This window comes from Nicotiana sylvestris, chromosome 12, assembly GCF_000393655.2.
Source record: "Nicotiana sylvestris chromosome 12, ASM39365v2, whole genome shotgun sequence".
Classification (NCBI taxonomy): Eukaryota; Viridiplantae; Streptophyta; class Magnoliopsida; order Solanales; family Solanaceae; genus Nicotiana; species Nicotiana sylvestris.
Genome location: NC_091068.1, coordinates 2,757,342 through 2,783,690, shown reverse-complemented (window position 1 = coordinate 2,783,690; position 26,349 = coordinate 2,757,342). Strand labels below are relative to the sequence as shown.

Below are 26,349 nucleotides of genomic sequence, written 5' to 3'. Positions count from 1 at the left end.
CGTTCTTGTTTCCTGAAAACTCCACGGAAACTTTACGGGGATCAAGTATAGAGGATTCATCAAAGGTGACATCTCTACTAACTATAAATTTGAGTAAAGACAAACACCAAAGTTTGTACCCTTTTACTCCATCCACATACCCTACGAATATGGCCTTCTTAGCCCTTGGTTCAAGCTTTCCTTCATTAACGTGATAATAAGCTGGACACCCAAATACTCGTAAGTATGAATAGTTAGAGGGTTCACCTGACCATACCTCATTCGGAGTCTTAAAGTCAATTGCCGATGCTGGAGATCGATTGACAATATGAGCAGCAGTGTGAACTGCTTCAGCCCAAAATACTTTGGACATTTTGGCTTGTAGGAGCATACAACGAGCCTTTTCAAGAAGAGTTCTGTTCATTCTCTCGGCAACTCCATTCTGCTGTGGGGTATGCCTGACAGTCCTATGTCTTGAGATCCCATGAACCTTGCAGAATTCATTAAACTCTTCATTGCAAAACTCCAAGCCATTGTCTGTGCGAAGATACTTGATTTTCCGCTCCATTTGATTTTCAACCAAAATCTTCCACTCTTTAAATGCTTCAAAAGCATCACTTTTTGCCTTCAAAAAATGCACCCAAACCTTTCGTGAGAAATCATCAATAAAAGTGAGAAGATACCTCTTTTTGCCCTTCGATGGAAGTTTAGAGGGACCCCATAAATCTGAATGGATGTAGTCTAGCACTCCTCTTGTCTTGTGTTTGCCAGTGCTGAAGCTGACCTTCTTTTGCTTCCCTAGAACGCAGTGCTCACAGAAGTCAAGTGTGCTGATCTTCTCACCTTCCAAAAGGTTACGATTGCTCAACATCTCCAGTCCACGTGCGCTCATATGACCCAGTCTCATGTGCCATAGTCTTGCCTTGTCATCATTAGATAACTGCACTGTAGATGCATTTGCAGAGCCAACAATGGTGCTTCCGGCCAATGTGTAAAGGCCGTTCTCCAGCTTGCCTTTCAGCATGACTAAAGAACCTTTAGTCACCTTTATAGTTCCTGCTTCGCTCATGTACCTGTAGCCTTGTTCATCCAGAGTACTCGGAGAGATCAAATTCTTCTTCAGATCAGGAACATGACGGACTTGTGTAATAGTCCTCACGACTCCATCATGGCAGCGAACCCGAACTGAGCCAATGCCAACTATTGCACAAGTTGCATTATTGCCCATTACTACGGTTCCTCCACTTTTCTCATAGCTGCTAAACCAGTCTTTTCGGAACGTCATATGCAGAGTGCAAGCAGAGTCTAACACCCATTTGTTTCCATAACTACTATTATTATTACACGATGTTGTTAGTACATAATCATTATCAAAATCATGTACCTGTTCAACTGTGGATGCACTCGCCTTTTCCTTGGACTTTGACATTGGGCAGTCTCGTTCAAAGTGCCCCTTCTTGCCACAACCCCAACACTCTGTATTCTTCTTGTTCACACGAGACTTTGATCTGTGCTTTGATTTGCTCTTTCCCTGTTGGCTAGTCCGGCCTCTCACAAAGAGCCCACTTGCCTGGTCATCTCTATCTCCTTCAATGTGCCTCCGCACATCACTAGAGTTAAGTGCCTGCAGCACTTGCTCAAGCTTGATAGACTCCTTGCTATACATCATTGAATTCTCAATATCACGATATCCTGAAGTCAATGAAAAAAGCAAAGCACATGCAAGCGTCTCCTCCTCCTTTTTAATTCCTGCAATTTGTAAGTCCATGACAAGTTTATTGAACGCATCTAAATAATCTTGTAACGAAGTACCTGACCCCATCTTAAATGTGTGAAGACGCCGTTGTAACAACATCCTTGTTGTCACTAATCGGTCTTGGTATAGCCCTTCTAGCTTTTCCCATAACTGTTTGGTCGTCTCTTCGGTACCCGTACTCACTTCACAAAGCACGTTAGGTGCAAGGGATAGTTGGATTGCACTCAATGCATCCCCTTCAATCTTCTCCTTATCGGGAGTTGATATATCCTTAGGATACTTTCCGTCAATAGCATGGATTGAACCTTCCCTCCGCAGTAACGCCATCATCGGGATCTTCCAGATATTGAAGTTGTTGCATCCACTGAATCTATCAATTTCAAACTTCATGGAACTCATCTTTGCTTGTTCTTCTTCCTTGGATCGTTAAAAAATCATGTTGCTCTGATACCAATTGTTAGCGGAAACGTAAAAGAAAGAACACAAGATTTAACGTGGTTCGGATCAGAATAATCCTACGTCCACCAGAGAACAGTTGTCTTTTTAATATTAACAAAGGAAGGGGAGAGTTCCTAATTACACTTAAGAGAATTTCTCTCTTAAACTCTCTACTCACTACAATGTGTTGTATTATTTTTGGGATGGTTTCTACAAATGAAGGAGTGCATCTATTTATAGAGGTAAAGACCTCCTCTTGATGTCATTGGTGACATCAAACTACCTCCTCTTGATGTCATGGGTGACATCAAAGGAGGAAGCTTCCTCCTAGCATCCACACCAACTCTTTCCACCAACTCTTCCAATTGGCATGCCATTGTTGACTAAACATAAACCAACACCTTCATGTATTAAATACATAAGAAATGTTGTGACTTCATACGAGCCAAAACGGCTTAAATTGTAAGCAACCATGCAACTTCTTCGAAAACGAGGGACACACACACAAACAGAGATGGAGAGAGAGAATAGCGGGAAGGGTCGTGGCGCACCGCGCACGTTGTTAGTAAGTGTCTAAAATCATTACTAGTCAATATAATGATATGCTAACTAGGGACTGATTAGGACAAGTGAAGAGATAAATTAGGCAATAAGAAGACGAGCAAGTTTTGGATGATATAGATAAGATGTTGCATGCTGAAAGTTGCATAGAGAATTTGAGGTTCTACGGCCCGTCAGATGGGCAAAAGAAAGATAGCCGGATCTGTAAGAAGGTTGACAGTTCAAGGAAAACATTAAGTTGCAGAAAGCTTGAAGCTCTAGTCCTATCATATCGGAAATATAAGGAGTAGTGTGAGGTCGTAGAAGTGTGGTATGAGCGAACAAGTTTTGGCAGTGAGGTGGGAGACCAATGAAAAGAGAAGAAGAACATCTACGAATCCCACCTAGCATTTCCTTGGACTAGAAGCACCAAAGAAGAAAAAACAAAAGCATCAGCAACAAAATAGGAATAACCTGATAACTTTCCACTCTAACCAGTTCATCATCTCTTTAAGGATTACTATCCAAAGAAAAAGTAAACTTCCATATACTGACTTCTAACACTACTAGGATTCCCAAGTAAAATTAGGAAATTAAATAAATTAAAATTTAATAATCCATTTAGATACAAAAAGCTTATTATGAACAAAAAACACCCTACACTTCATAACTATAACTTGATATGATTCTTGATTCAACATCTGTGCATTACGGCTAATCAACAACAACACCAAACCCAGTGTAATCACACAAGTAGGGGTCTGGAAAGCGTAGTGTGTACGCAGCCTTACCCCTACCTTGTGCAGGTAGAGAGTTTTCCGGTAGACCCTCGGCTCCAAGCAAACATGCAAAACACGATAGTATAGAGAAGAAATGCAGTAGTGTAAAAGTCAGGAAGGCAGTGACAACAACAAGGAAAAAGAACAGTCAAAAGACAAGCAACATCAGGTAGTAATAGAATTATTTTAAGAAATTGTAAGTCATTACACTTGTGAGTCTTATGATACAAACAGAACAACTGAGAGCCCCACTACCGAAACAAGTGATGCAAAGTCTAATATCAGAAAATCTGGCAGTTTTTTCAAGTTCAAAATTACTGAATTTGACAAGTTCTTGCACATGCTTTCTAACACTAGACAACAAACGTATCAGACACACACAAAGTACAGCTTCATATTCATTCAAAGAGGAGGATGCTATATATCAAATAACCAATTAAAAACTACAGAGAAATCAAGCTTTAATGACCGAAATCATCAGTGAACTTTGAAAAAAGTACACAAGACTATTTTGTCTTCATGGAAATTACAAGAACAATCTTTCTGAGCTATGTGCATCAATAAGTACAATCAAGAGTAAGACAAGAAACACAGACCATTTCAAGAATGTCATCTTCAGTCAAATTACTCGCAAGTGGGCTCCTTTCTGCTGACAAACCCCACATGTTGATTCGAGGACCCACGTCAGGGTCTACATGAAGATTAGCAAGGCCTCTGTTTCTCTGTGAATGCCTTGATTGTTTCGACTTTGATTCTTCCCCTGATGCAATGGCTGACTCCTCCGCAGCAAATACATCATTTATTCTTTGAGGTGCTACGTGCAGTCCATTACCATTAACTTGATGTTGGTAGAGAAAAGAGGGATAAAGCATGGACCCCATATGTAGAGATGCATTACACTCTCCACCCCCAGGATGAACTGAAGGCTCTACATATGGTCTTTTAAAAGAGAGATCATTCCTTGCAAATCTATCCCTGAATGAGCCAATAACTACTATAAAAAGAAAAATCATTTGGACCAATTTTTCCAGAACTCTAGCACTAATTCAAATTTGAGAAAACACTCTTATGTTTCCAAATAACTGAACGGAAACACTATTTCAACTTTGGGGAAAGGGCTATACATTTTCGAATTAACATCCAAAGCATCTTGTCCATCAAGGAGCTCACATAAAGCTTCACCAATATCTGGAGGTAACTCCTGACAGCAGTACATGTACCAGAGTCATAAAAGCCTCTTTACAAACAAGAGTACATGGAAAAATAAGCTAATAGTACAGTGACAAGAATATAACCCATGCCTGGCAATCTCTACTAATTTTGACTGGTTTGTAGTCATTCCATGGATTCTTAAGGTGAAGAGTTCTTTGGAAAGGCAGATCATACAATCGTAGCCATTTCACTTGGAAGCTGCGACCCCAAGGATTACGTCCACCATTTCCTTGACTCCAAACTTGGTCTCTCCTCCAACCAACTGTAGAAATCATTTGGGCGTACCCTTGAAAGAAGCCACTCATGTTGACACTAAATATTAGTATCACCTTGCTGGAATTCTGCCCACAAAAAGCATGTCTATTTGTCTGTACTGTAAGATATATGACAGATATTCATACTACTCATAAGGATATAAAAGGAAAAACGACTTACATTAAATGCTTCATCCAGAATGGGCTCATTCATGACTTGAGTAGCCCAAATCCCTTTGTTTACTGATAATTGGATATTTTCATGGTTCAAACTCTTGATTATGAAATATCTTATGCCATAGAATTTACCATTTTCAATTGCACTTGAAATTCCGATCTGCTGACATGAATTTGTGCGTTCTTCTGCTCCAAAACGACAGGTATCCTCATTAGCTCTGTAGCTTGGAGTATCTGAAAAAAGAGTTCACATATTTAATTGAAGCAGCATATACTTGTACAACGTAATTCATAAGCTCTGTTATTTAACTACCACTGCCATGTCAATGACAAGGAAGCTACAGCATATATCATAATGATCTAAAAACAGTAACAAAAGTAAGAAAAAGAAGCATTTTTTCACAACCAAAAAAATAATGGAGCAAGCATAGGAGCTAGCTTGAACTGCTTGTGCATAGAAATTAATCATCTGGTTCCAACAACTCAAAACATCTCCTAGAAGAAAATAAATGAGCACACAGCCATTTTCCGCCAAGTTACTAATAATTATTGATATAAGATTCAGTAAGTAAAACTTGACAAGAAGTTAGATTGTGGTATGGCTCTTGAATAATATAATCAAGTTGAGATTGGAAAATCGATCGCAGGTAAAATATTATAATGATCCCCGGGGATTTGGTCATGTTCAAACTTTTTTTTTTTTTTGAATTGGTAACTATTGTATATATTAAAAACATCAGTACATAGGTTGCACTGAAAACCAAATTTACATGAAGAGGATTAGTAGATGTTCTAATTCGAGACCTAGCAAGATCCTAGTATGTCTATGATTGTCAATGTATCTTCTATGTAAATTTGTTTGCACCAAAAACAAAAAAGAAGAATACAAGGTCATGTTCAAACTTTGCCGCTGACAAAAGCTTGGTATTTAAGTGGAGAAGTGTAGGAGGGCCGGCCTCCTATCCACCGAGTTTCAAACACTGCACCAGTGGCCTCGGGGATTTCTCGGTCATCAAATCAGAGGTATTATTATTAACGTCGATATACTCAGGTTGCACTTATTATAATGGATGAATACACCAAAAGAAGCGGAAACTGAAAAAGAAAAGAAGTCGGGATACAATAAGTAAATACTTTAAGAATCCTATAAGCCTGATATTCCAAAAATTTTACAGAGGGAGAAAGAGAGAGGAAGTTACAACCACAAAATAGGAACAGGACAGAAGGTGAAAAGCTCTGTACAAATCTCCAAACAACTTTACGTAACCCACAGGTTCTACGAAGGCTTGAAATTGCATTACAACATCCAAGTTGAGAAGTCTTTTTATTTCTCAAGTGAAAATCCAGTTAAATAAACCAAATCTCACCATGTTTGGCCATCATTTGACCTACTTCAAGCTTCTTCAACTGAAAAGTTAAGAAGTGTTTATTGCTCGTCAATTTCATAGCAAAGCCAACAAAAACGTTGAGGGATGACAACACTTTTTCAAGGGGAATTAAACCTGTGCATCTAAATGACTATATCTGTATGTTATGCATATAAATTCATGGAGGGTGTCAACCTTGTAACAAATCTCAATGACAGCCATTACTATTCAGACAAAAAAACACAGAATTCAACTATGAAGAGATTTAGCATCACTTTTACCTGGTTCGTCCATATTCCCTCTTTCATTTTTCCATTCAGTCACTGAGGAATCAACTACAGATGCATTTTCTTTTGCAGTATCTGATGACATTAGCTTGGCTACGACCACCTACCAAAAAAGACCCAGCAGAATGACAGTAGAATTAGGTTTAAAACTACAAGACCTCCAAATAGATGAAACAAAAAATATTGAAAGGTAAGCCGTAAAAAAATTAAATTGAATGAATGGAACTCGTCTTCTCCATGCTCTCAGCTCACGTTAGCTAAACGTGCACCGAGTGCGGCTGCCATGGCTAGGGGCGAGGTAGAGGAAAAGGAAGCCCAAAAAAGGTCCCTAAGACGCCGATCTCGACTATTAGAAACTTAATTAGTACCAATTCGAAAGTTGAACAGCGAAACCAAGTCATGCAAACACCAGATCAGCATGAAGGAGTAGAAGCAGAAAAAGGTGAAGATAGTCCATTGACTAGCTTGGAGGTTAGTAGGAAGCTGAATCTAGGCACATCAACTCAATCTAAGCAAAGTGAGACTACCAGTACCGCTATAGCTGCTGGGAATTTCAATGGAATAGTAGCTGACTTGACAATTAAGGACATGCAGAAGACCATAAGCACAGAGGCAACTACAGAACAAAGAGAAGCTGCTATTGAAACTCGAGAACATGTGAATCTAGAGGCTAAAGAGGGAAACCATGTAGATCGAAGAGAAGAACCAAAAAAGTGGTCCAACTTGTTCCAACAGAATCAAGTTGCAACTCATGGAATGGCTCTTAGAGTCAGATTATAGAAGGGCAAACTGTGGTACAACTTGAGATGCTGGATGTGAAGGAAGCTGAAGAAAAGTGGAGTGCTGCGATGATAGCCTATATTGTGGGTGAAAATCCGGGCTATAATGCTATGCAAAGGTACATTACTCAACATTGGCTTGATGTCGCTGAGCCAGATCTATTTCTTCATGAGGATGGATATTATGTGATAAAATTCCAAAACCTAGCTGATATGCATAGAATATTTTATGCTGGACCTCAAACCTTCAGAAATAAGCCAATAATTCTTAAGCCCTGGTCACCAGATTTTGATCTAAGTAAGGAATTCCTAACTGATATACCTCTGTGGGTAATTTTCCCTAAATTGCCAATGAGTAGCCGGGGAAATGAAGCACTGAGTAAAATTGCCAGTGCTATTGGAAAACCTTTATTTGCTGATGAGTGTACTACCAAGCAAACACGAATTTCATATGCAAGAATGTTGATTGAAGTGAATGTGACTAAAGCTATGCCGACAGAGATTATGGTGAGGGATCCTAGAGGGAGAGTTTTCCAGCAGGATCTAATATATGAGTGGAAACCAATGTATTGTGACAAATGCCAAGCTATTGGCCATGTCAGTTCTACTCACCAAGAGCCTAAATAGCAAAAGGAGGTTCAACCAAAGAGGAGAAGAGAACCAAAGAAAGTCACTTATGAATGGAGAACTAAAGGACCAGTCACAAATGCTACAAGCAATTCAGAACCTGGGCACACAAAAGCAGCTGGTATTGAGGTACCTAAGGCAGCTGGAGTGACAAAGTCAAATGAAATTGCCAAGGAAAGACCTCAGCAGTATCCAACAGAGCAGTCACAACAAGCAAGCCAACACCAGTTGGCTAGAGATGCAGAGGGTTATGGAGTTGAAGCAATTAATAAGGGCAAGAAGCAAGTATTGGACTTCAGCCTTGAAAACTTTCCTATGTTAACACCTTTAGCTAGTAGAGGCAGTCTGAAAAGTGGAACAGCAGGTGCTAGTGGAAGCTCTAACCTACCCCATGATAGAGGTGGGGGATCTAAACTCAATTAATGAGGTGGTTAATCCGGAATGTTAGGGGCATTAATAAGTGGCACAAGAGGAAGGAGCTGAAAAACTATCTAAAGAATAAAAACATTAGTTTAGCTGGGATCATTGAAACAAGAGTAAAGGAACACAATACTAGAAGCGTCAGCCATCATATAGCCCCTGGGTGGGAGATGTTCAACAACTATAATGCTGCAGTCAATGGAAGAATATGGTTACTATGGGATACTAATTACTACTCAGTCAGGGTGATTAAAGCAGAGGCACAGGTACTACATTGTGCTGTCACAAATATCAGAAATGATCATGAATATGCAGGGTCCATAGTTTATGGTTTTAATACAGTTGAACAAAAGAAACTGTTATGGGATAACTTGAAAGAGATAGAGCAAATGACATCCATACCATGGGTGATTGGGGGAGATTTTAATGCTGTTTTGCAACTACAAGATAGAATGCATGGAAATCCAATTACTAAGGCTGAGACTCAAGATTTCAGCAAATGTATCCAAGATATGAAGCTTAGTGAATTGACTTGGGAGGGTGATTATTATACGTGGTCCAACAAGCAAGGTGGTGGAGACAGGACATGGAGCAGAATTGATAGGATGTTTGGTAATTATGAATGGATGATGCAATGGGGTCATATATCCACTGTGTATGAACTACCATTTATTTCTGATCATGCTCCTGTGACACTAACCTTCAATGATCAGCACAGAAGTAGGAAAATACCTTTCAAATTTTTCAATATCTGGGTTGAGCATGAGAGGTTCAATTATGAAGTGCAACAAATTTGGGAGCAAAGTTTTCACAGACAGAAGATGCAGAATGTGTGGATGAAATTAAAAGCACTAAGGCTAGTACTGAGGAAACTGAATGTGGAGGAGTTTAAGTTCATTAGACAAAAGATAGAGATAGCCAAAATTGAACTTGAACAGGTCCAAAAAAGCATAGACACAAGTAGCTCCTCTGAGTTGCTACTGCAAGAAAAGGAATTAATTCAGAATTTGGAAAAATGGGATATGATAGAAGAGGGAGCTCTGAAACAAAAAGCCAGAGCAAAATGGATACAACTAGGTGACTCTAATTCTAAATATTTCTCAGCTGTGATGAAAGAGAGGAGCCAAAGGAAGCAAATAGTGGAGTTGCATTCCAGCACTGGCAGCAGGATTACAGATTCAGAAAGCATCGAAAGGGAGATAGTAGAATTTTATAAATCACTTATGGGTACTGCTGCCCATTCACTCCCTGCTATAGACAAAAGGGTTATATGTATGGGAACTAAACTTAATCAACAACAAAGGATTGAGTTATGCAGAGAGGTGACTCCAGAAGAGATCTATGAAGGATTATGCTCTATTAACAATGAAGGCTCCTGGTGTGGATGGTTATAATGCATATTTCTTCAAGAAAGCATGGCATGTTATTAAAGATGAAGTCACTGCAGTTGTTATGGAGTTTTTTAGCACTGGGATTCTGTATAGAGCTATAAATTGCACAGCCATAACCTTGGTCCCTAAGGTGTCTAGGCCTAAAACTGTGAAGGAGTTAAGACCTATAGCATGTTGCACTGTCCTCTACAAAATGATATTCAAGATTCTAGCAGCAAGAATGCAAGGTATCATTAGTACAATTATTAATGAAGCACAAGCAGGGTTTATACCTGGGAGAAACCTAGCAGACAATATCCTTTTGGCTCATGAACTGGTGAAGGTTTATACTAGGAAGAATATATCTCCTAGGTGCATGATAAAGATATATCTCCAGAAAGCCAATGATTCTGTGGAGTGGCCTTATATGAAGCAAGTTATGGAAGAACTAGGATTCCCTCAGCTATTCATATCTTGGGTTATGGAATGTGTTCAGACAGTTAACTACTCTATTGTAGTTAATGGGGAACCAACTAAGACCTTTAATGCTGCTAAAGGATTGAGGCAGGGAGATCCCATGTCTCCATTTTTGTTTGCCATAGCAATGGAGTATCTGAGTAGGAACTTGGCTAGTCTGAAGCAGGAGGGGGACTTTAAGTATCACCCTAGATGTGCAAAGATTGGGATCACTCACCTGAGTTTTGCAGATGATTTATTACTATTTGCCATAGGTGATCTAAAGACAGTACAAGTGATGCAACAAAAATTCTATCAATTCACTCAGGTTTCAGGTGTACAAGCAAACCTTAGTAAGAGTGAAGCTTACTTTGGAGGGGTTTCTTTGGTAGATAAACAACAAATTCTGCAGCTGTTGGGGCTCTCAAATGGTGAACTTCCTTTTAAATATTTAGAGGTACCTCTATCTACAAAGAAACAAAGTATAATGCAGTGGCAACCACTTATTGACAAAATGACTACAAGGATTACTTCTTGGACTGCTAAGACTCTATCTTATGCAGGAAGAGTCCAGTTAGTCCAAAGTGTTTTGTTTGGAATTCAGCTTTTCTGGGCACATATTCATTCTTCCAACAAAAGTGACCAAGATTGTAGAGGGGCTATGCAGATCTTATATTTGGTCTGGTACAAATGAAATAACAAGGAAGGCCTTGCTTGCTTGGGATAGAGTATGCTTGCCAAAGGCAGGAGGTGGACTGAATATTGTTAACCTGAAGCTATGGAACAAAGCAGCCATTGCCAAACACTGCTGGGATTTAGCTCACAAGCAAGATAAGTTGTGGATCCGCTGGATTCATACTTACTACATCAAGAACCAACAGATGAGTACAATGCCAACACCCCAGCAAGCCTGTTGGATGGTAAGAAAAGTGATAGAGGCACATGGAATTCTGGAAACTAGACAGTTTATGCAAACTCACAACAGAAGCCTGATCAGACAAATATACCTACATCTACTTGGTGACTATAGCAGGGTGGAATGGAAAATATTAATGTTCAATAATGCAACAAGACCAAAGGCAAAATTTATAATGTGGCTGATGATGCATGGGGGATTGATGACTAGTGACAGGATAGCTAACTGGAAGATCAATGTTGACACACAATGTGTAATGTGCAGAAAAGCAGTGGAAACAAGAGACCATCTGTTTGGGCAGTGTGAATTTACTCAACAAGTATGGATCAAAATGTGCAACTGGATGAAGAAGCAATTTCAGGGGTATACCAACTGGCAACAATTCAGCCAATGGTCAGTGATATGTGCTAAAGGGAAACTCAACATGCTTAGGTTTTTAGAATGGTTTATGCAGAAGTTGCTTACCACATTTGGATGGAGAGAAACAGGCGTATATTTGAACAAAAAGGCAGAGTTTGGGAGCAGATTACAAAAAAGATAGCTTTTGTTGTTAGTCTTAGAGTCACTCCTAGAAATAAGTCGCTTGTGTATAGATTATATTTCTAGATAGTTGAGTATTCAATGTAAATGGATAGATAGCAAGCTGTGTTAGCTATGCTAAAGTTTTGTAATTACTACTTGGTGATTAATAAAATAAGTTAGTTACCAAAAAAATGAAACCTTCAGAAAGCAAATCTGTCATACAGTAAATAATACTCCCTCCATTTCAATTTATGTGAACCTATTTCCTTTTTAGTCCGTGCCAAAAAGAATGGCCTCTTTCTTTATTTGGAAACAATTTACCTTTATGCAATGATTTATAGCCACACAAAATATATGTACTTCATTTTACACCACAAGTTCAAAAGTCTTCTCTCTTTTCTTAGACGTCGTGCCCAGTCAAATGGGTTTACATAAATTGAAACGAAGGGAGTAATATACTTGGTCCCTAAGGCTGTATATAATAATTTGGATCACCTAAAGAAAATTCTCAGATGGAATCATGTTTAAATGCCATAAAAATTATCGCCAAACAAACCCAAAACTAGTACACATCACCGACCTTCGAACAAATAGAGTTTGATATCTCATATGGTGCTGTGTTGGCAACTGGCAACAACATGACATTCCAGAAAGCTAAAAACTAAAAATCTAGAAATCTCATCTAATGTGAAATAAATGGAACAAAAAGGAAAGGCAGACAAGTGTTGAGTTAATCAAAGCTCGATAATCAGGAGAGGAAAATGGAACTAGCATTTGTAGAGTGTAGTAACAACATTAATATGCTGAACAGTACTCAGCAAAGCCTTCAAGCATCAAAATTCCGTAGATTGTGAATGCTATAAAGTTGATGGTGAGAGAAAAACTAAGGTAACTTCAGAAAAACCTTAAGTAATTCAAGATTTCACATTATTTTCCCAAAAAGAAAGTCAACGATTTAAGAGGACCTTTCTTGTTATGCAATGCTTGAACTATTTGGTCATGAAGTGATTATGAATGAGATGAATTAAAACTCATCATTTTTTGTGGAAAATGCACGAGAAGAAGTTTTGATAAGACCAAATGTTCCCGCATCATTTATTTTTGCAGAAAGCTAAAACAACAAGAACAAGTTGCTTCGCTATACTCTTCCGTGAACAAAACATATAAATTCAACTTTGGGGTGCCCTATGTGGCCCTATGTCCTAGGTTTCCAACGTCCATATCGAGCACCCGCTTCAAGATGCTCTATAGTACATATGTAAGAAAAGTAGAAACCAACTTACAAGACAAAGGTCATCTAACAAATTTCAAGGACCAGCATTCTTATTATGTGTGGCACACATAGCTTCCGGAGTTTTACGTGTCTGTTGGATGTTAAGCTTCAAATTCAATCCACTTTTAAATTAAAGTTAAAGATTTTTTATGTTCAGTCCACTTTAATCCATTTTCTTTCAATTCAACAAATCTGATTTAGCATTTTAAGTTTTCCGCCTGATGGGAACGTCTCCCTACTATAAACTATCTCTTGATACATTCTGGATGTGTAATGTTAAAGACTATCTTTTGTGAACATTTTTCTCCGCTTTTTTTCTTCAGTTGCCTTTTTTCACTCCCTGACTTCAACGCAGAGGCGGATTCAGGATTTGAACTTTATGCTTCAAGTTAGGAATTCTACCACAACCCCTTCAATTTACTGAATTCAAAATCTATAATCATACTTATTTAATAGAACTTTTAACGTGAGCCATAGTTACTGGGTTCGAATGAACCCATAACTTATGCACTAAATCTGCCTGTGCTTCAGTGTAGCTACTGGCTACACAAAATGAACTCTTCGATATACATAATAGTGATCAAACAATAGTCGAGCAAGTGCCATTAATTCTTCAACATTGTAATAACATGCTCGTGATTTCAAAAAACTTCATCTAAATTGACAGCTACAGTTTCTTCATCTTTTTTTTAATGATCGAGAAATCTGTCTGAGCCAACCCGCAGCCTCTGAAAATTGGGGATTATGGGTCCACTCCTCTACCCTTTTCCACTTAAATATCAGACTTAGTTCGTTCTTCATCTTTCTTTGTGAAGAAGAAAGAAAAGTCCCACAAACCCACATCATAAAACAATTCAATCAGCAAATTCTTTCACTAAAAATTATTCATGTACAACTTCAACAGTGTAAATAAAATGCTCACAAAATTCAAGAAACCCACAAACCCACATGATAAAACAACTCATTATGCAAATTATTTAACTAAAAGTAATTCATTTACAACGTCATTTGTAACAAGAAGAAACGGAATGCAAATTTGGGTTTAGGGTTTTTTAAAAGTTGTTTAATGCCTTGAAATTGAAAACTAAAAGGGAATTTATTTACCTTTAAAATTCAGATAGAGAGAGAGAGAGTTGGGGTTTCAGGTTTGGAAGTTGGAGCGATGGAGCAGAGTAGCGTCCAGTTTGATGGAGATAAGCTGTGCCCTAATTTGGCCCCCAATTTGGCCCGAATAATACTTTATTGGTTTAAATTTGAGGAAAAAGAAGAAATATATCCCTATAATATAAGTACCATAAGATAATTGTGTTTTATTACTTTTGTTTTTTTGTATATAAGATACATGATATCCTTATACTTATATCTATAAGCATTAAAAAAATTGTCTTTCTATAATTTTTTTAAACATAGTAAATATTTGATAATTAATTAATTATATGATTAAGTATATAAACATGTGCTATGTAATTGTTGAATTGATAGGAAAAGGTCTAAATTTACACCTCTGCTTTAGAATATTGTCTACGTCTAATTTCCGTTATACTATTCAGCTAAATTTATCCCTGCCGTTATACTATCCGGCCAAATTTATCTTTACCATCAGCAAACTTTTGAAAATTACCTCGGGGTCTGCCAGGTGACCCCGAATCTCCCAAATTATTTTAATTAAGTCACTTATTCTTCTTCTTGATTCACTATTTTCGAAATAGGCATTTATGTGCTTTTTTAATTGGAAAAAAATGTTAAAATAATACAATGATTAATAAACAAAGTATGACAAATTGAAGAATCTAAATTAGGTAGCTTATCTAAATTCCAAAAGTATTTACGATACACCAACTTTAATGAATTTGTTGCACCAAAGGTATGAAGACTTTGCAAGTATCGGTGATAGAAGTTGAAGTTCCTTGGAGACTTTACATCGTCGAATTCAACTTTGCTATAACCAATGCCTACGCATTGTGTACTCTTAAGTTAGTCGATCGACCTTTATACTAACCAAACAATAACAAAATATATTCGAATATACATGTATATACATGATTAGCAGATGCATATAATACATAATAGATAAACCATTTAATTCTATGGTGTGTATAAGGTTGAAAAATAAATAAAATTTTAAACTAATTCCAAACTCATTATCACCAGAAGAGAAGTGAGTGCAATGGTAATTAAAAATATCCATAAATAATTTGTATAGTCCATTAATTTTTAGCATTTACATCAATAGTAATTCTGAAAACGGTGGAGCAAGAAGAACAACAAGTGATTTAAATAAAAGGAAATTGGGAGATTTTAGATTACCTAACAGATTAAGGTGTAATTTTCAAAAATTTGTTGATGGTAGGAGAAAATTTGGCCGGTTTGTATAACGATAGGATAAATTTGGTCGGATAGTATAACGGAGATTAAATATAAATAGTATTCGAAAATAAAGGGATATATTTGACCATTTTTCGTTTGATATATACTGATAACTCTTTGTCCAATTTAAAAAATGATTGTCAAAGTCTTATTTCATAAAAGTTTGGTGACGAAGAGGAGGCAATTTGCACTTTCGGACTCATTACATTTGTGCAACACACAATAAACCAGCATAAAATTTCAATTTTCAGTAGAAAAATATATTTTGGGTTAAAGATGGAAACAAAAATTACCCAGCTTTATCTAGCTTTAAACCAAATACATATTTTAGATTATACATTGCATATCTTATTTTTAATTTGTCACACTATGAAAGTTTGGCAGAGGACGGTGGAAGTGAGGGTAAGGATGATTGTGTCTATATCCGAGAATCAATTTGGTTTCATGCTGGATTGTTCGACTACGGATGATCGTCTTCTTTGGAGGTGTTTGGAGGCTAAAGGTGTTCCGGTAGAGTGATTAAGGATATGTATGATGGAGGTAAGACTCGGATGAGATGAGGACAATGGAGGAAGACTCATACCATTTCCCGGTTTGGATGGGGCTGCACCAAGGATCTGCACTCAGCCCGTTCTTGTTTGCATTGGCGATGGATACAGTGACGCATCATATTCAAGGGGAGGTACCATCGTGTATGTTATTCGCCGATGATATAGTACTGATTGACGAAACATGAGATAGTGTTAACAAGAAGCTGGAGGTTTGTAGACATACTAAACGAAGCATATAACACTAAATAAACGTGAGATTATTAATTCCAGAATTATAATCACAGGATAACCTTGTCCGCGAACCAATCGAACAATCTCACGTGGCAAATACATGAAAGCAACAAGCACCCACGTGTCAACCATATATAGGATTCTAGATTCTCGACAAAAATCATAAAGCTGACTTGGCAAATTCTGTTACATCAAAAAACAGTTAAAACCAGGAAACGATTTTCTTGAAATCAAGAAAATCAAAACAAAAGCTTTTCAACTTTCAATATTCTCCACACATTCATACACATAACCTTATCTTCATCTCTTATCAAAACTCATCAAATTCTCCATTTTTCAGATTTTTCACAAATGCAATATTCATTTCTACTTACCCTACTTCCACTTCACTCCCTCCACCACCACCACTGCTGCTGCCGCCGCCGTCGCCGCCACAAATGGCCACTAAATTTGGGTTTACTATAACTAGCCCTCGCCTTTTTCATGCCCCTTTCAGGAAAAAACCCATTTTTTCTTCATCTTCTGCTTCTTTACAAGGTGCTTCATTTTCTTGTTCAAAGCTTCGTTTGATTAATTTTGGTGGAAGAAAATTAGCTATTAGGCGTAGGTTATTGGTTCTCTCTCCTAAGGCCACGACTGATCAGCCAGGTAAATTAATAATTATTCTTTTTTTTTTTGGATTTAAGCTATGTACACAGACGGTGATGTAAGCAGATGCGAATCCAGCATTTAAATTTTATGGGTTCAACTTTTAAGTTTTTTAGCATTAAACCCGTTATATTTCTTAAGTTATGGGTTCATGTCTATTATTTATTACAATTTCAGTGAAATTTTACACATAAATTTATGATCGACACCGAAAGTTGTGGGTCAGTTGAACCCGTACCCACTATGGTACATCCGCCTCTGGATGTAAGCTTCTTTCACACTATCAATAACCACTTTTACTAGATTATCGATTATTGCTTATCAAGAGATTTATTATTTATGATTATCTACTAAGTGACCTGATTGTGTAAATATTTTTTAGACTGCCAGTGCATACAACTTAAACTCTTTTTTTTCCTTATTTGATCAAAGTTTCATCTCATGCTATGAATATTTAAGTTGCGCATGCTAACGGTATCAAGAATTTTTACACCGCCAGTGCAATTTGGCTAGTTGTAGTCTTTAAGGTTATTACTCTATTTTCCAGGTTATCGTATTAGGCTTGATATGCATAGTTATTTGTTGTTGTAGATCACTTTAATTTAATAGTGTAAATTCTTTACACTATCAGTGTATTGAACATAAACTCTAGTACGACTATTTTTAACATGTAGTCAGCCTACTGCAATATTTCTCCTTTTATCTGGTTAAACTATAGGAATATCAAATAGGTGGCTTAAAAGATAAATCTTTTATCATTATGGTAATGAGATGGAGTTTAAAAAAGGGGAATAGATAAAGATGATTCATATAGCAAAACTCAACTAGTAAGGACGAAATGGGCTCAAAAAGAAAGGAATCGATAGAGGATTAGTATAGCCGACCGTGACTAGGTTGGGATTGAGGATTAGTTGATTGATTGAGATTTGATCAAAGTATACTCTTACTAAGGAGTATAGTTAGTTATAAACTATGTTGCTCGGACTCTCCAAAAGAGCTACCGCACCCGTGTCGGATCCTCCAAAAATGCACTAAACTTGGAGGATCTGACACGCACCCAACAACATTTTTGAAGAGTCCGAGTAATATAGGTTGTAAACCAAATAGTTGGTGCATGCTATTTGAAATGTTTTTGGAATTAGTCCTATTCAATATTCAAACTGTATAGATGTTGTTCTTGTGAGTATCTCAATGTGTTGCCTTTTGTTGTTGCTCTAAAATTTGGTAATCTTACCACTTCAATACTTCTGATAGTCAAGTTAGACTATAGCCTATAGGTAGGCCTATTAGTTGCTTTGTCAGTTCCTTCAGCCAAAATTTTTGGCAAGTCAAAAGTGAACTTTAGGTAAGTAAGTAATCGCATATGAAATCCATAAAATATTCATATCTAGAACTTGAGGAGGTCAATAGTAAGAACTCACATTCTCGTTATGTTAAAAGGGTAGCCCGGTGCACTAAGCTCCCGCTATGTGCGAGGTTCGGGGAAGGGCCGGACTACAAGGGTCTATTGTACGCAGTCTTACCTGCATTTTAGCAAGAGGTTGTTTCCACGGCTCGAACTCGTGACCTCCTGGTCATATGGCAGCAACTTTACCAGTTATGCCAAGGCTCCCTTCTCACATTTTCGTTGCGTTAATTGCAAGAATATGGGGGAATGTAGCAAATGGTAATATCAGCCTACTTCTAGCTGCTGGTTCTCTTTCTATTTACTCAAAGAAAGCAACCTTTATGTACCATCAAGACAATGTAGACAACCAATAACTGATGTTTTTATATGAACTGAAAAATACTCTTATACCTTCTGTGTGTGTGTTTGTTATCTGTTTGTATGTTTTTTCTTCTTCTCCAAATTCTTCTTTTTATGGTGGCGTATACCACATCATTTGACGACTCACTTTTGCTTTCAGGTCAGCTCAACGAGAATGAGGTTGAAGACAGTAAAATCTTGCAATATTGTAGCATTGACGGGAAAGGAAAGAAGTCTTTAGGGGAAATGGAGCAAGAGTTTCTTCAAGCACTGCAAGTACTGAAGCAGAATCAGTTACTAATTCGTCGATTGTTTTCATTATCATTCTACTAAAGTTATTAACACTTTCTTGGCTCTGTACCACAGTCATTCTATTATGAAGGAAAGGCGATCATGTCAAATGAGGAATTCGATAACCTTAAGGAAGAATTAATGTGGGAAGGGAGCAGCGTCGTCATGCTAAGTATGGAAGAATTTCAGTCTATTTTTGTCGCATTGGCACTTAAAATAGGTATAGTAATAGCAAATTCCTCACAATGCAGGCACGGACGAACAGAAGTTTCTGGAAGCTTCTATGGCTTATGTATCTGGGAATCCAATTATGACTGATAAAGAGTATGACAAGCTGAAGATGAAACTTAAGGTACTTAGTTATTAGCATTATATAGTCAGACCTCTCTATAACAACATCGCTATATAACAGTCATTTACTATAAAAGCCAAGTTTTTTATGAAACCAATTTCTATGCTATGCTATAATATATGTTCTCTATAACACCATTTCGTTATATTAGCCAATAAAATTCGGAACAAATAAGGTTGTTATAGAGAGGTTTGACTGTATTATTTATTGTTATTGATAAGATAAGAGAAGATCCAATAAATGAAAAAGATTTGTTATTTTGACAGCTTTTTCAAAGAAAGCAAATGATTTTACTGTATAATACTGAGGGTGTTTTATTTTCTATTCTTATCACCATTTAGTTGGTAGTTTAAGCTTATCAATTTATGAAGTAGTTGAACTATGTTAGTCATTGCTATTCTTCAACTTATTGCCCTTACAAATATGAACAAACCAAGTTAGTTGTTACTGTTCTTTCTGTTGCTTTCTTTGTTTCTTATAATATCGCGGTCTTATGTAGTCTTTCCTGTATTGACACCTCTTAATTTTCTAGAGGGATGGCAGCGATATTGTGGTTGAGGGTCCTCGGTGCAGTCTTCGAAGTAGAAAGGTTTGTACTACTTCTCTGCTCAATGAGACATTTACTAGTTGGTTAATAGGTACTCATCTTTTATATTGCATCTGTGAAAATACTTATTTTGTGCCATCATACGTTCGAAGAGAATCCTTGGAGTCTCCATGTGACTATAGGTCATGGGTTCGAGCTGTGGAAGCAGCCACTAATGCTTGTATTAGGGTAGGCTGTCTACATCACTCCCCTCGGGATGAGGCCCTTCCCTAGACCCTGTGTGAACACGGGATGCTTTGTGCACCGGGCTGCCCTTTTTTTTTTGCCATCATGCGTTTACGCAAGACGTTTATGAGGTTAAGTGGTTAAATAAACTTTACTTGTTGCAGGTTTATAGCGACCTTTCTGTTGATTATCTGAAGATGTTCTTGTTAAATGTCCCTGCTGCTGTTGTTGCTCTTGGATTGTGAGTATTACTTAACTCTCTCAGCATTATAAAATTTCATTTCTTTATATATTATCATTAGTTTCTCAACCTGGTTATACATTACATCTTTTTTCCTATGTAATAAGCCATTTATAAACCCCACCGAAATTTGATGATTTCTTCTATCACTACTTACTCCATCCTAAATTGCTCATTTTTTCACTTGCAGAAAGATGTGTTTACTGAAATGCTAAATTAGAGAACATAAGGTTCCCATAAATTTCTTTTTTAGTCCAATATTTCAACAACGACACACACAATATATATCCATACGTGGGGTCTGGGAAGGATTGTGTATACACAGACCTTTCCCCTACCTTGTGCAGGTAGAGAGACTGTTTCCAAGATACCCTCGGCTCGAGCAAGATTAGTCCAGTATTTTTTAAAAAGAGAAAGACAGAGTTGTAGATATCTTGCTTCAAGATTGATAAGGAGTTAATGATTCTTGAACATGTACTTGCTTTGAGCGCCTACTTGGTTTCTATAGTTTGCGCTATATGATATTTACTGAACTTGAGATAGTCAAGGGAGAATATTGTGGATATCCAACTTGAGATAAAAAAAAACTTAAGTGCATTAGGTGAAGTTATATTTTTGAAACATGAACTGTTGATACCACACTTCTCTGTGTTCTTATCTCATGAAGCAACCAACATGATTTTGCTGTAATAAACATGTTTGGCTAATTTCTTGCTAGGTTCTTTTTCCTCGACGATTTGACTGGATTCGAGATCACTTATCTTTTGGAGGTAAGCATATCTTGTTACCTAGCCTGGTTGTTTATTTGTATCCCTATATTATCAAGTGGTTAATTGCAAAAGATCAGAGTATTCGTTTAACCTTTGTCAAATGCTATAATTTTGTCAATTTTGCAGCTTCCAGAGCCTTTCAGTTTCATTTTCACATGGTTTGCTGCTTTGCCTTTGATATTGTATCTATCCTTTACAATCACAAATATCGTCGTTAAAGATTTTCTGATCTTAAAGGTAAGATTTCATTAACAATGTGCGCATAGTATTATCTTATAATCTGTGTGTTTTATATTAACACACAATAAGTTCAATTTTCAGGGCCCTTGTCCGAATTGTGGAACAGAAAATACTTCCTTCTTTGGTACCATATTATCGATATCTAGTGGTGGTTCTACCAACAAAATAAAATGCTCAGGGTAAGTCCATGATCGTTAGTTTTGAGGTATTTTTAATCATTCTCTGCTTGATCTGTACGTAGTGTAATCACCGCCATGATCTTTCGCAGTTGTGGGACGGACTTGGTCTATGATTCAGACACGCGTTTGATCACGTTGCCTGAAGGAAGTACTGCATGATTCGAGGTACCTATGCTCTGTAGTCTATTTGTAATAACCCAGTTCACTAATGATATTGTCCGCTTTGGGCTTAGGCCTGTACGGCTGTAAACAAGCGTCAGAAGGGTCTAAAGCTTGCTTTCTTACCCAACATCTTTTCTGTGTTTTGCCAATATAGAATTTGCCTAGGGTGTAACATACACTATTATTGTTTCTCGAAAAAATATAGGCATTTTAGTTGGCATTGCTCACTTATTGTTCTTCAATCCAAACGCCACATAATAGTTCACATAACAACCATCTTTTATGTTCTCAGTTTACACTATATTACTTGAACATGACCTGTTCTACATCCTCTGTTGTCCTTGAGTTACAGGCTATGTTGCGCGGACTCTCCAAAATGTTGTCGCACCCGTGTCGGATACTCCAAAAATACACTACTTTTGAAGGAACCGACATGCACCTAGAGACATTGTTGGAGAGCCCGAGCAACATAGATTACAGATCATTTTCGATCTAGGAAAAAAGAGTTCTTTTCACGAGTTTATCTGTATTTTATCGCTTGTATGGAGAAGTATATAACCGATGAGAACTTTCCTCGTACAGGAAAACCATTGTCATTTACTGATAACTTTTGCAAAATGCAGGATGATTATATATGTGGAGAGTGGAGACATCTGCACAATAGATTGCACTAGAACAAGTTGCATATATTGGAAGAGCCAAATAACATACATGAGTCAAGGTTGTAAAAATGAAAAGCATTTTCAGTGTTGAAATTGTGAATGTTTTGCAACTTGTATTGTGTCCAATATGTTATGTAATGTGTGCATATAAGTATATGAATAAAAAAAAATTAACAGCTTTTAAGCACAGGTGATGAAGAATATCAAGGTCCTTGAAGTTGTGTCGATGTGCTTGTTTTTAGTTTTACGCCTTTTTTACAAGAAAATTATATTTTTTATACGAAAGAGATACAAAAATTACACACGAAAGATCTTTACAGAGTCATTTTCTTCTATTTTCTCATGTCATTTTCTCCTAATTAAGTTATACTAGGTGAAGTTACAACCATTAGGCTACAACTTTAGGTGTCGACGTTTAAAACTGAGCTTCCATTTTTTTTTTTTAAACTTTTTAATAATAAAATTTCCTTTCTTTTCGTCTTTTTCATCTAATATCTCATGTCATTAACTTGAAAAGAAATTTCCAAAAGATAGCAGTTGACAGTAGAAGCAAAATTCAAATTTGTTTATGAAGAGGGTAAAAATCATTTACGCCTAGATTTTTAACTTTGAGAATCTAGACAACTTATCTTTCCTCTCATCTATTTACATGCATTACATGCATCCTACTTCTCTTAATATTATAATTACTAATATTAAAGGGCAGTCCGATGCATTAAGCTCCCGTTATGCGCGGGGCGGTCCGGGGAATGGCTGGACCACAAGAGTCTATCCTTCACAACCTTATCCTGCATTTCTGCAAGAGACTATTTTCACGGCTCGAACCCGTGACCTCCTGGTCGCATGACAACAACTTTGCTAGTTACGCTGAGGCTGCCCTTCATAACTACTAATATACTAATTGTTATTAATATCTTGAAACTTTCTTTCAATGATCTGTCAAAAGGGAGGTGTAATCAATCATTACAAAATTCAGAAAATACAAGATAATATAAGGTTTTAGTTTTAGTTCTTCTATTTGGGTTCCATTATTAAGGCATTAAATCAAGAATAGGCACTAAACCTAATAGTATGATATAACATGTAACTATGTAAGTTTATAACTCCCCTGCACGTTTACATAATATTTCAACCCCCCCCCCCCCCAAAGCTGGATTACAACTTACAAGATATAAACATAACCAATTTTAAAATGCAAAAGTTGACTTGTAAGTTTTACATATGTTCGTGATAGCACGAAGCCTATACATTTGAAACATTATTTAGATACAAAAACTATATATTAAGACCTATATTTACAAAATCAAATAAGGCAATTGCAATTTTCTAAAGAACATCATTCCTCCTCTCAAAAGGAGCTAAATTCCATGGCCTCTTTCCACCATAGATGGAGCTTGACATTCTTCTTCATTGTTGCAACACTAGCACTCATCGCTCAAGCACACGCCGCGGGCTATTCCACCCCTAGCGTCACCTTTAAAGCGACCCCTTGGCAACTCGCTCATGCCACGTTTTATGGCGATGAGACTGCAAGTGAGACAATGGGTGCGTTACACGAAGCTAAAAAATATTGTACATTTTATTAAACCTATCCAATCTTTTCGTTTTTCTTGTCATTTTAATTTTACTTGGAGCAACGGTAAAATTATCTCTATGTGACCTATAGGTCACACATTTGAACCCTGGAATCAGCCGTTGATGCTTGCATCAGAGTAGACTGCCTATATCACATCCCATTGGGGTGCGACCTTCCTTGAATCCTGCGTGAACACACGATGCTTTGTGAATCAGGGGTTGGCCCGTTGTAAGAAGAACAACTATGTTCTCTCTTACCCTCCACATAGCTTGAGGTTAGAGGTGCTCTGCCACTAGAGCAAGCCTCACTTATCCGTCACAATCTTGAATTTGTGACGAAATTGAAGATCTGTCAAAAGAAGAATTTGCGTCATTTTTTCCTAAGACGACCATCTATCCATCACAAATCCGTCACAATCTGGATTCTGTGACGGATTTATGACGAATATGTCCGTTGCAAATACTAAATTTCTTTTAGTTAATAAGTCTAATGTTTTTATTTATTTTTTTCCTATTTTTTTTAGGTGGAGCTTGTGGATATGGAAATTTATTCAATTCAGGTTATGGAACAGATACAGCAGCATTGAGTTCAGTGTTATATAGCAATGGATATTCATGTGGACAATGTTACCAAATAAAATGTACACAATCAAAAGATTGCTACCCAACCATTGTCACAGTCACTGCAACCAATCTCTGCCCACCAAATTGGTCACAAGACTCAGATCATGGTGGTTGGTGCAACCCACCTCGTACACATTTTGACATGGCTAAACCTGCTTTCATGAAAATTGCTCAATGGAAAGCTGGCATTGTTCCTGTTTCGTATCGCAGGTATGATTCAACTGAACTGATTACTTTCTATTCTAACTATACATATAAACGGAAAAAAATTAAAATGTTTGTGGATGTTAGTATAAGATTGCACTCATTGTGAACCTACTGAATCTAGATCGTGAATTCGTTTCTTGACAATGCCATGCAAGTATTTTGAATATTTTTTTTCACAAAATCCATATTCAAACACACACTTTCAACATGATTAGTAAATCAAGACAACCTAAGGATCCACGAAACACAGCAAAAATGGACCCTAAATTTACTTGCCTCTACTATTCTCTATCTTTTTCGTATGGTCGTGTTCTCATCAATTTATGCACGCTTTGACTATTCTATCAAATACCTGCTATTAGGGGCAGAGTGTAACAGCCCAGCCCCACCACCGTTCAAGTTTGCACGAGGGGAATCCCACATCGACAAAATACGGGAGAGATGTTGAGTATATAAGTAGACAAACCTTAGACTCTAGTGACGTATTTTAAAGCCGGTGCGGGTCTAGGCTCAAAGTGAACAACATCACTAGAAGGTTGGGCTATTACACAGAGTTACCCTTGTCCGATGGAAGTCAATTGACACACTTCGCTCCGAAAAACTACACTGCGTGGATAAATCAATTTATATATGTATACACACACAATATATTAAATCCACTTAGCTTTTAATGTATTTAGTTCTTTATGTTTTGAATTTTCTTACTGAAAATTCTGGCTCCACCGCTGACCACTACCTCTGACATGCACTATTGCTTCATGGTTGCAGGGTACCTTGTGTTAGAAAAGGTGGAATCAAGTTTAGTTTCCAAGGAAATGGCTATTGGTTATTGGTATATGTGATGAATGTTGGTGGAGGTGGAGATGTGGCTAGTATGTGGGTAAAAGGAACTAAAACAAATTGGTTAAGTATGAGCCATAATTGGGGAGCTTCATATCAAGCATTCGCAACTCTAAGTGGTCAAGCACTTTCATTTAAACTCACTTCCTACACATCACATGAAACAATTATAGCTATTAATGTTGCACCTTCTAATTGGCAAGTAGGAATGACTTATCAAGCCAATGTCAATTTTCATTGATTAAGTCATGCAACATTTATTCTTAACTTTTTAATCATTTCTCGAGTTTTATTTTGCGATTGTTCTTGTATGGACTGATGTTTCACTAGTGAAAAGCTTACGATACAATTTTAGTTATGAGTATTGCCATTTTTCTATCTATACATAGACAGTATAAAGAACTTTTTACATTATCGCGTTAAAACTGATATACAACATGTAACTCTTGACACGCTCATAATTGGTAGTGCTATACGTCTCTAGAGATGTGCTAGGTTAACGGTCATAGCTGTCCCCGCTCTAGATAAAAGAGAGAAGTTGTGATAGGTTAACGGTCATAGTAAGAATAGTCTAACATCATGAAACCTTTAAATGATGAATTCATCGCAACATTCCTACCCTAGAGATGTGCTACTAAATCTTAATAGATAATAGGGCGAAATGGATATAATGAATTCATACAGTCGATCCCAAATTGTAGTTGATTGATATATTGTCGACACACAGACTACTTTTAG

At 37.2% G+C, this 26,349-nt stretch overlaps 3 protein-coding genes across 6 annotated transcripts; 2 read left to right on the top strand and 1 right to left on the bottom strand.

Annotated features, from left to right (window-relative positions):
• Positions 1-3,903: 3,903 nt before the first annotated feature.
• Positions 3,904-14,395, bottom strand: LOC104225980 (uncharacterized). 4 transcript variants are annotated; one of them, XM_070164992.1, is made up of 7 exons: positions 14,257-14,395; positions 6,784-6,892; positions 6,503-6,542; positions 5,140-5,369; positions 4,794-5,045; positions 4,617-4,693; positions 3,904-4,467 (listed from the first exon to the last, which is right to left on the bottom strand). In XM_070164992.1, exons 2-7 carry the CDS (start codon positions 6,808-6,810, stop codon positions 4,050-4,052), a joined length of 1,044 nt encoding a protein of 347 aa, XP_070021093.1. In that variant the 5' UTR covers positions 6,811-6,892; positions 14,257-14,395; the 3' UTR covers positions 3,904-4,049. The 4 variants fall into 4 exon arrangements, with proteins under 4 accessions (XP_070021093.1, XP_070021094.1, XP_070021092.1 ...); XM_070164993.1 differs by lacking the exon at positions 6,503-6,542 and having other exon boundaries at positions 5,140-5,201; positions 5,268-5,369; XM_070164991.1 differs by lacking the exon at positions 6,503-6,542.
• Positions 14,396-16,612: 2,217 nt separating this feature from the next.
• Positions 16,613-22,552, top strand: LOC104225981 (PGR5-like protein 1B, chloroplastic). The gene is made up of 11 exons (XM_009777863.2): positions 16,613-16,949; positions 18,857-18,972; positions 19,063-19,159; positions 19,239-19,339; positions 19,872-19,928; positions 20,276-20,352; positions 21,071-21,122; positions 21,249-21,359; positions 21,444-21,541; positions 21,631-21,706; positions 22,327-22,552. Exons 1-10 carry the CDS (start codon positions 16,739-16,741, stop codon positions 21,698-21,700), a joined length of 990 nt encoding a protein of 329 aa, XP_009776165.1. The 5' UTR covers positions 16,613-16,738; the 3' UTR covers positions 21,701-21,706; positions 22,327-22,552.
• Positions 22,553-23,718: 1,166 nt separating this feature from the next.
• LOC104225982 (expansin-A7) lies at positions 23,719-25,892 on the top strand. Its single transcript, XM_009777865.2, has 3 exons — positions 23,719-23,910; positions 24,465-24,774; positions 25,540-25,892. Exons 1-3 carry the CDS (start codon positions 23,733-23,735, stop codon positions 25,850-25,852), a joined length of 801 nt encoding a protein of 266 aa, XP_009776167.1. The 5' UTR covers positions 23,719-23,732; the 3' UTR covers positions 25,853-25,892.
• The last annotated feature ends 457 nt before the right edge of the window (positions 25,893-26,349 follow it).

Bases quoted from the DNA above. Each gene is read 5' to 3' on its own strand.
- LOC104225980 (XM_070164991.1), bottom strand. From the start codon at position 6,874: ATGTCATCAGATACTGCAAAAGAAAATGCATCTGTAGTTGATTCCTCA. The intron at 5,370-6,783 runs GTAAAAGTGATG...CTCTTTTTTCAG, and splicing joins AGGGAATATGGACGAACCAG to ATACTCCAAGCTACAGAGCT. The intron at 5,046-5,139 runs GTAAGTCGTTTT...TTTTGTGGGCAG, and splicing joins TTCTGGATGAAGCATTTAAT to AATTCCAGCAAGGTGATACT.
- LOC104225981 (XM_009777863.2), top strand. From the start codon at position 16,739: ATGGCCACTAAATTTGGGTTTACTATAACTAGCCCTCGCCTTTTTCAT. The intron at 19,340-19,871 runs GTACTTAGTTAT...TTAATTTTCTAG, and splicing joins AGCTGAAGATGAAACTTAAG to AGGGATGGCAGCGATATTGT. The intron at 20,353-21,070 runs GTGAGTATTACT...ATTTCTTGCTAG, and splicing joins GCTGTTGTTGCTCTTGGATT to GTTCTTTTTCCTCGACGATT.
- LOC104225982 (XM_009777865.2), top strand. From the start codon at position 23,733: ATGGCCTCTTTCCACCATAGATGGAGCTTGACATTCTTCTTCATTGTT. The intron at 23,911-24,464 runs GTGCGTTACACG...TATTTTTTTTAG, and splicing joins GACTGCAAGTGAGACAATGG to GTGGAGCTTGTGGATATGGA. The intron at 24,775-25,539 runs GTATGATTCAAC...TCATGGTTGCAG, and splicing joins GTTCCTGTTTCGTATCGCAG to GGTACCTTGTGTTAGAAAAG.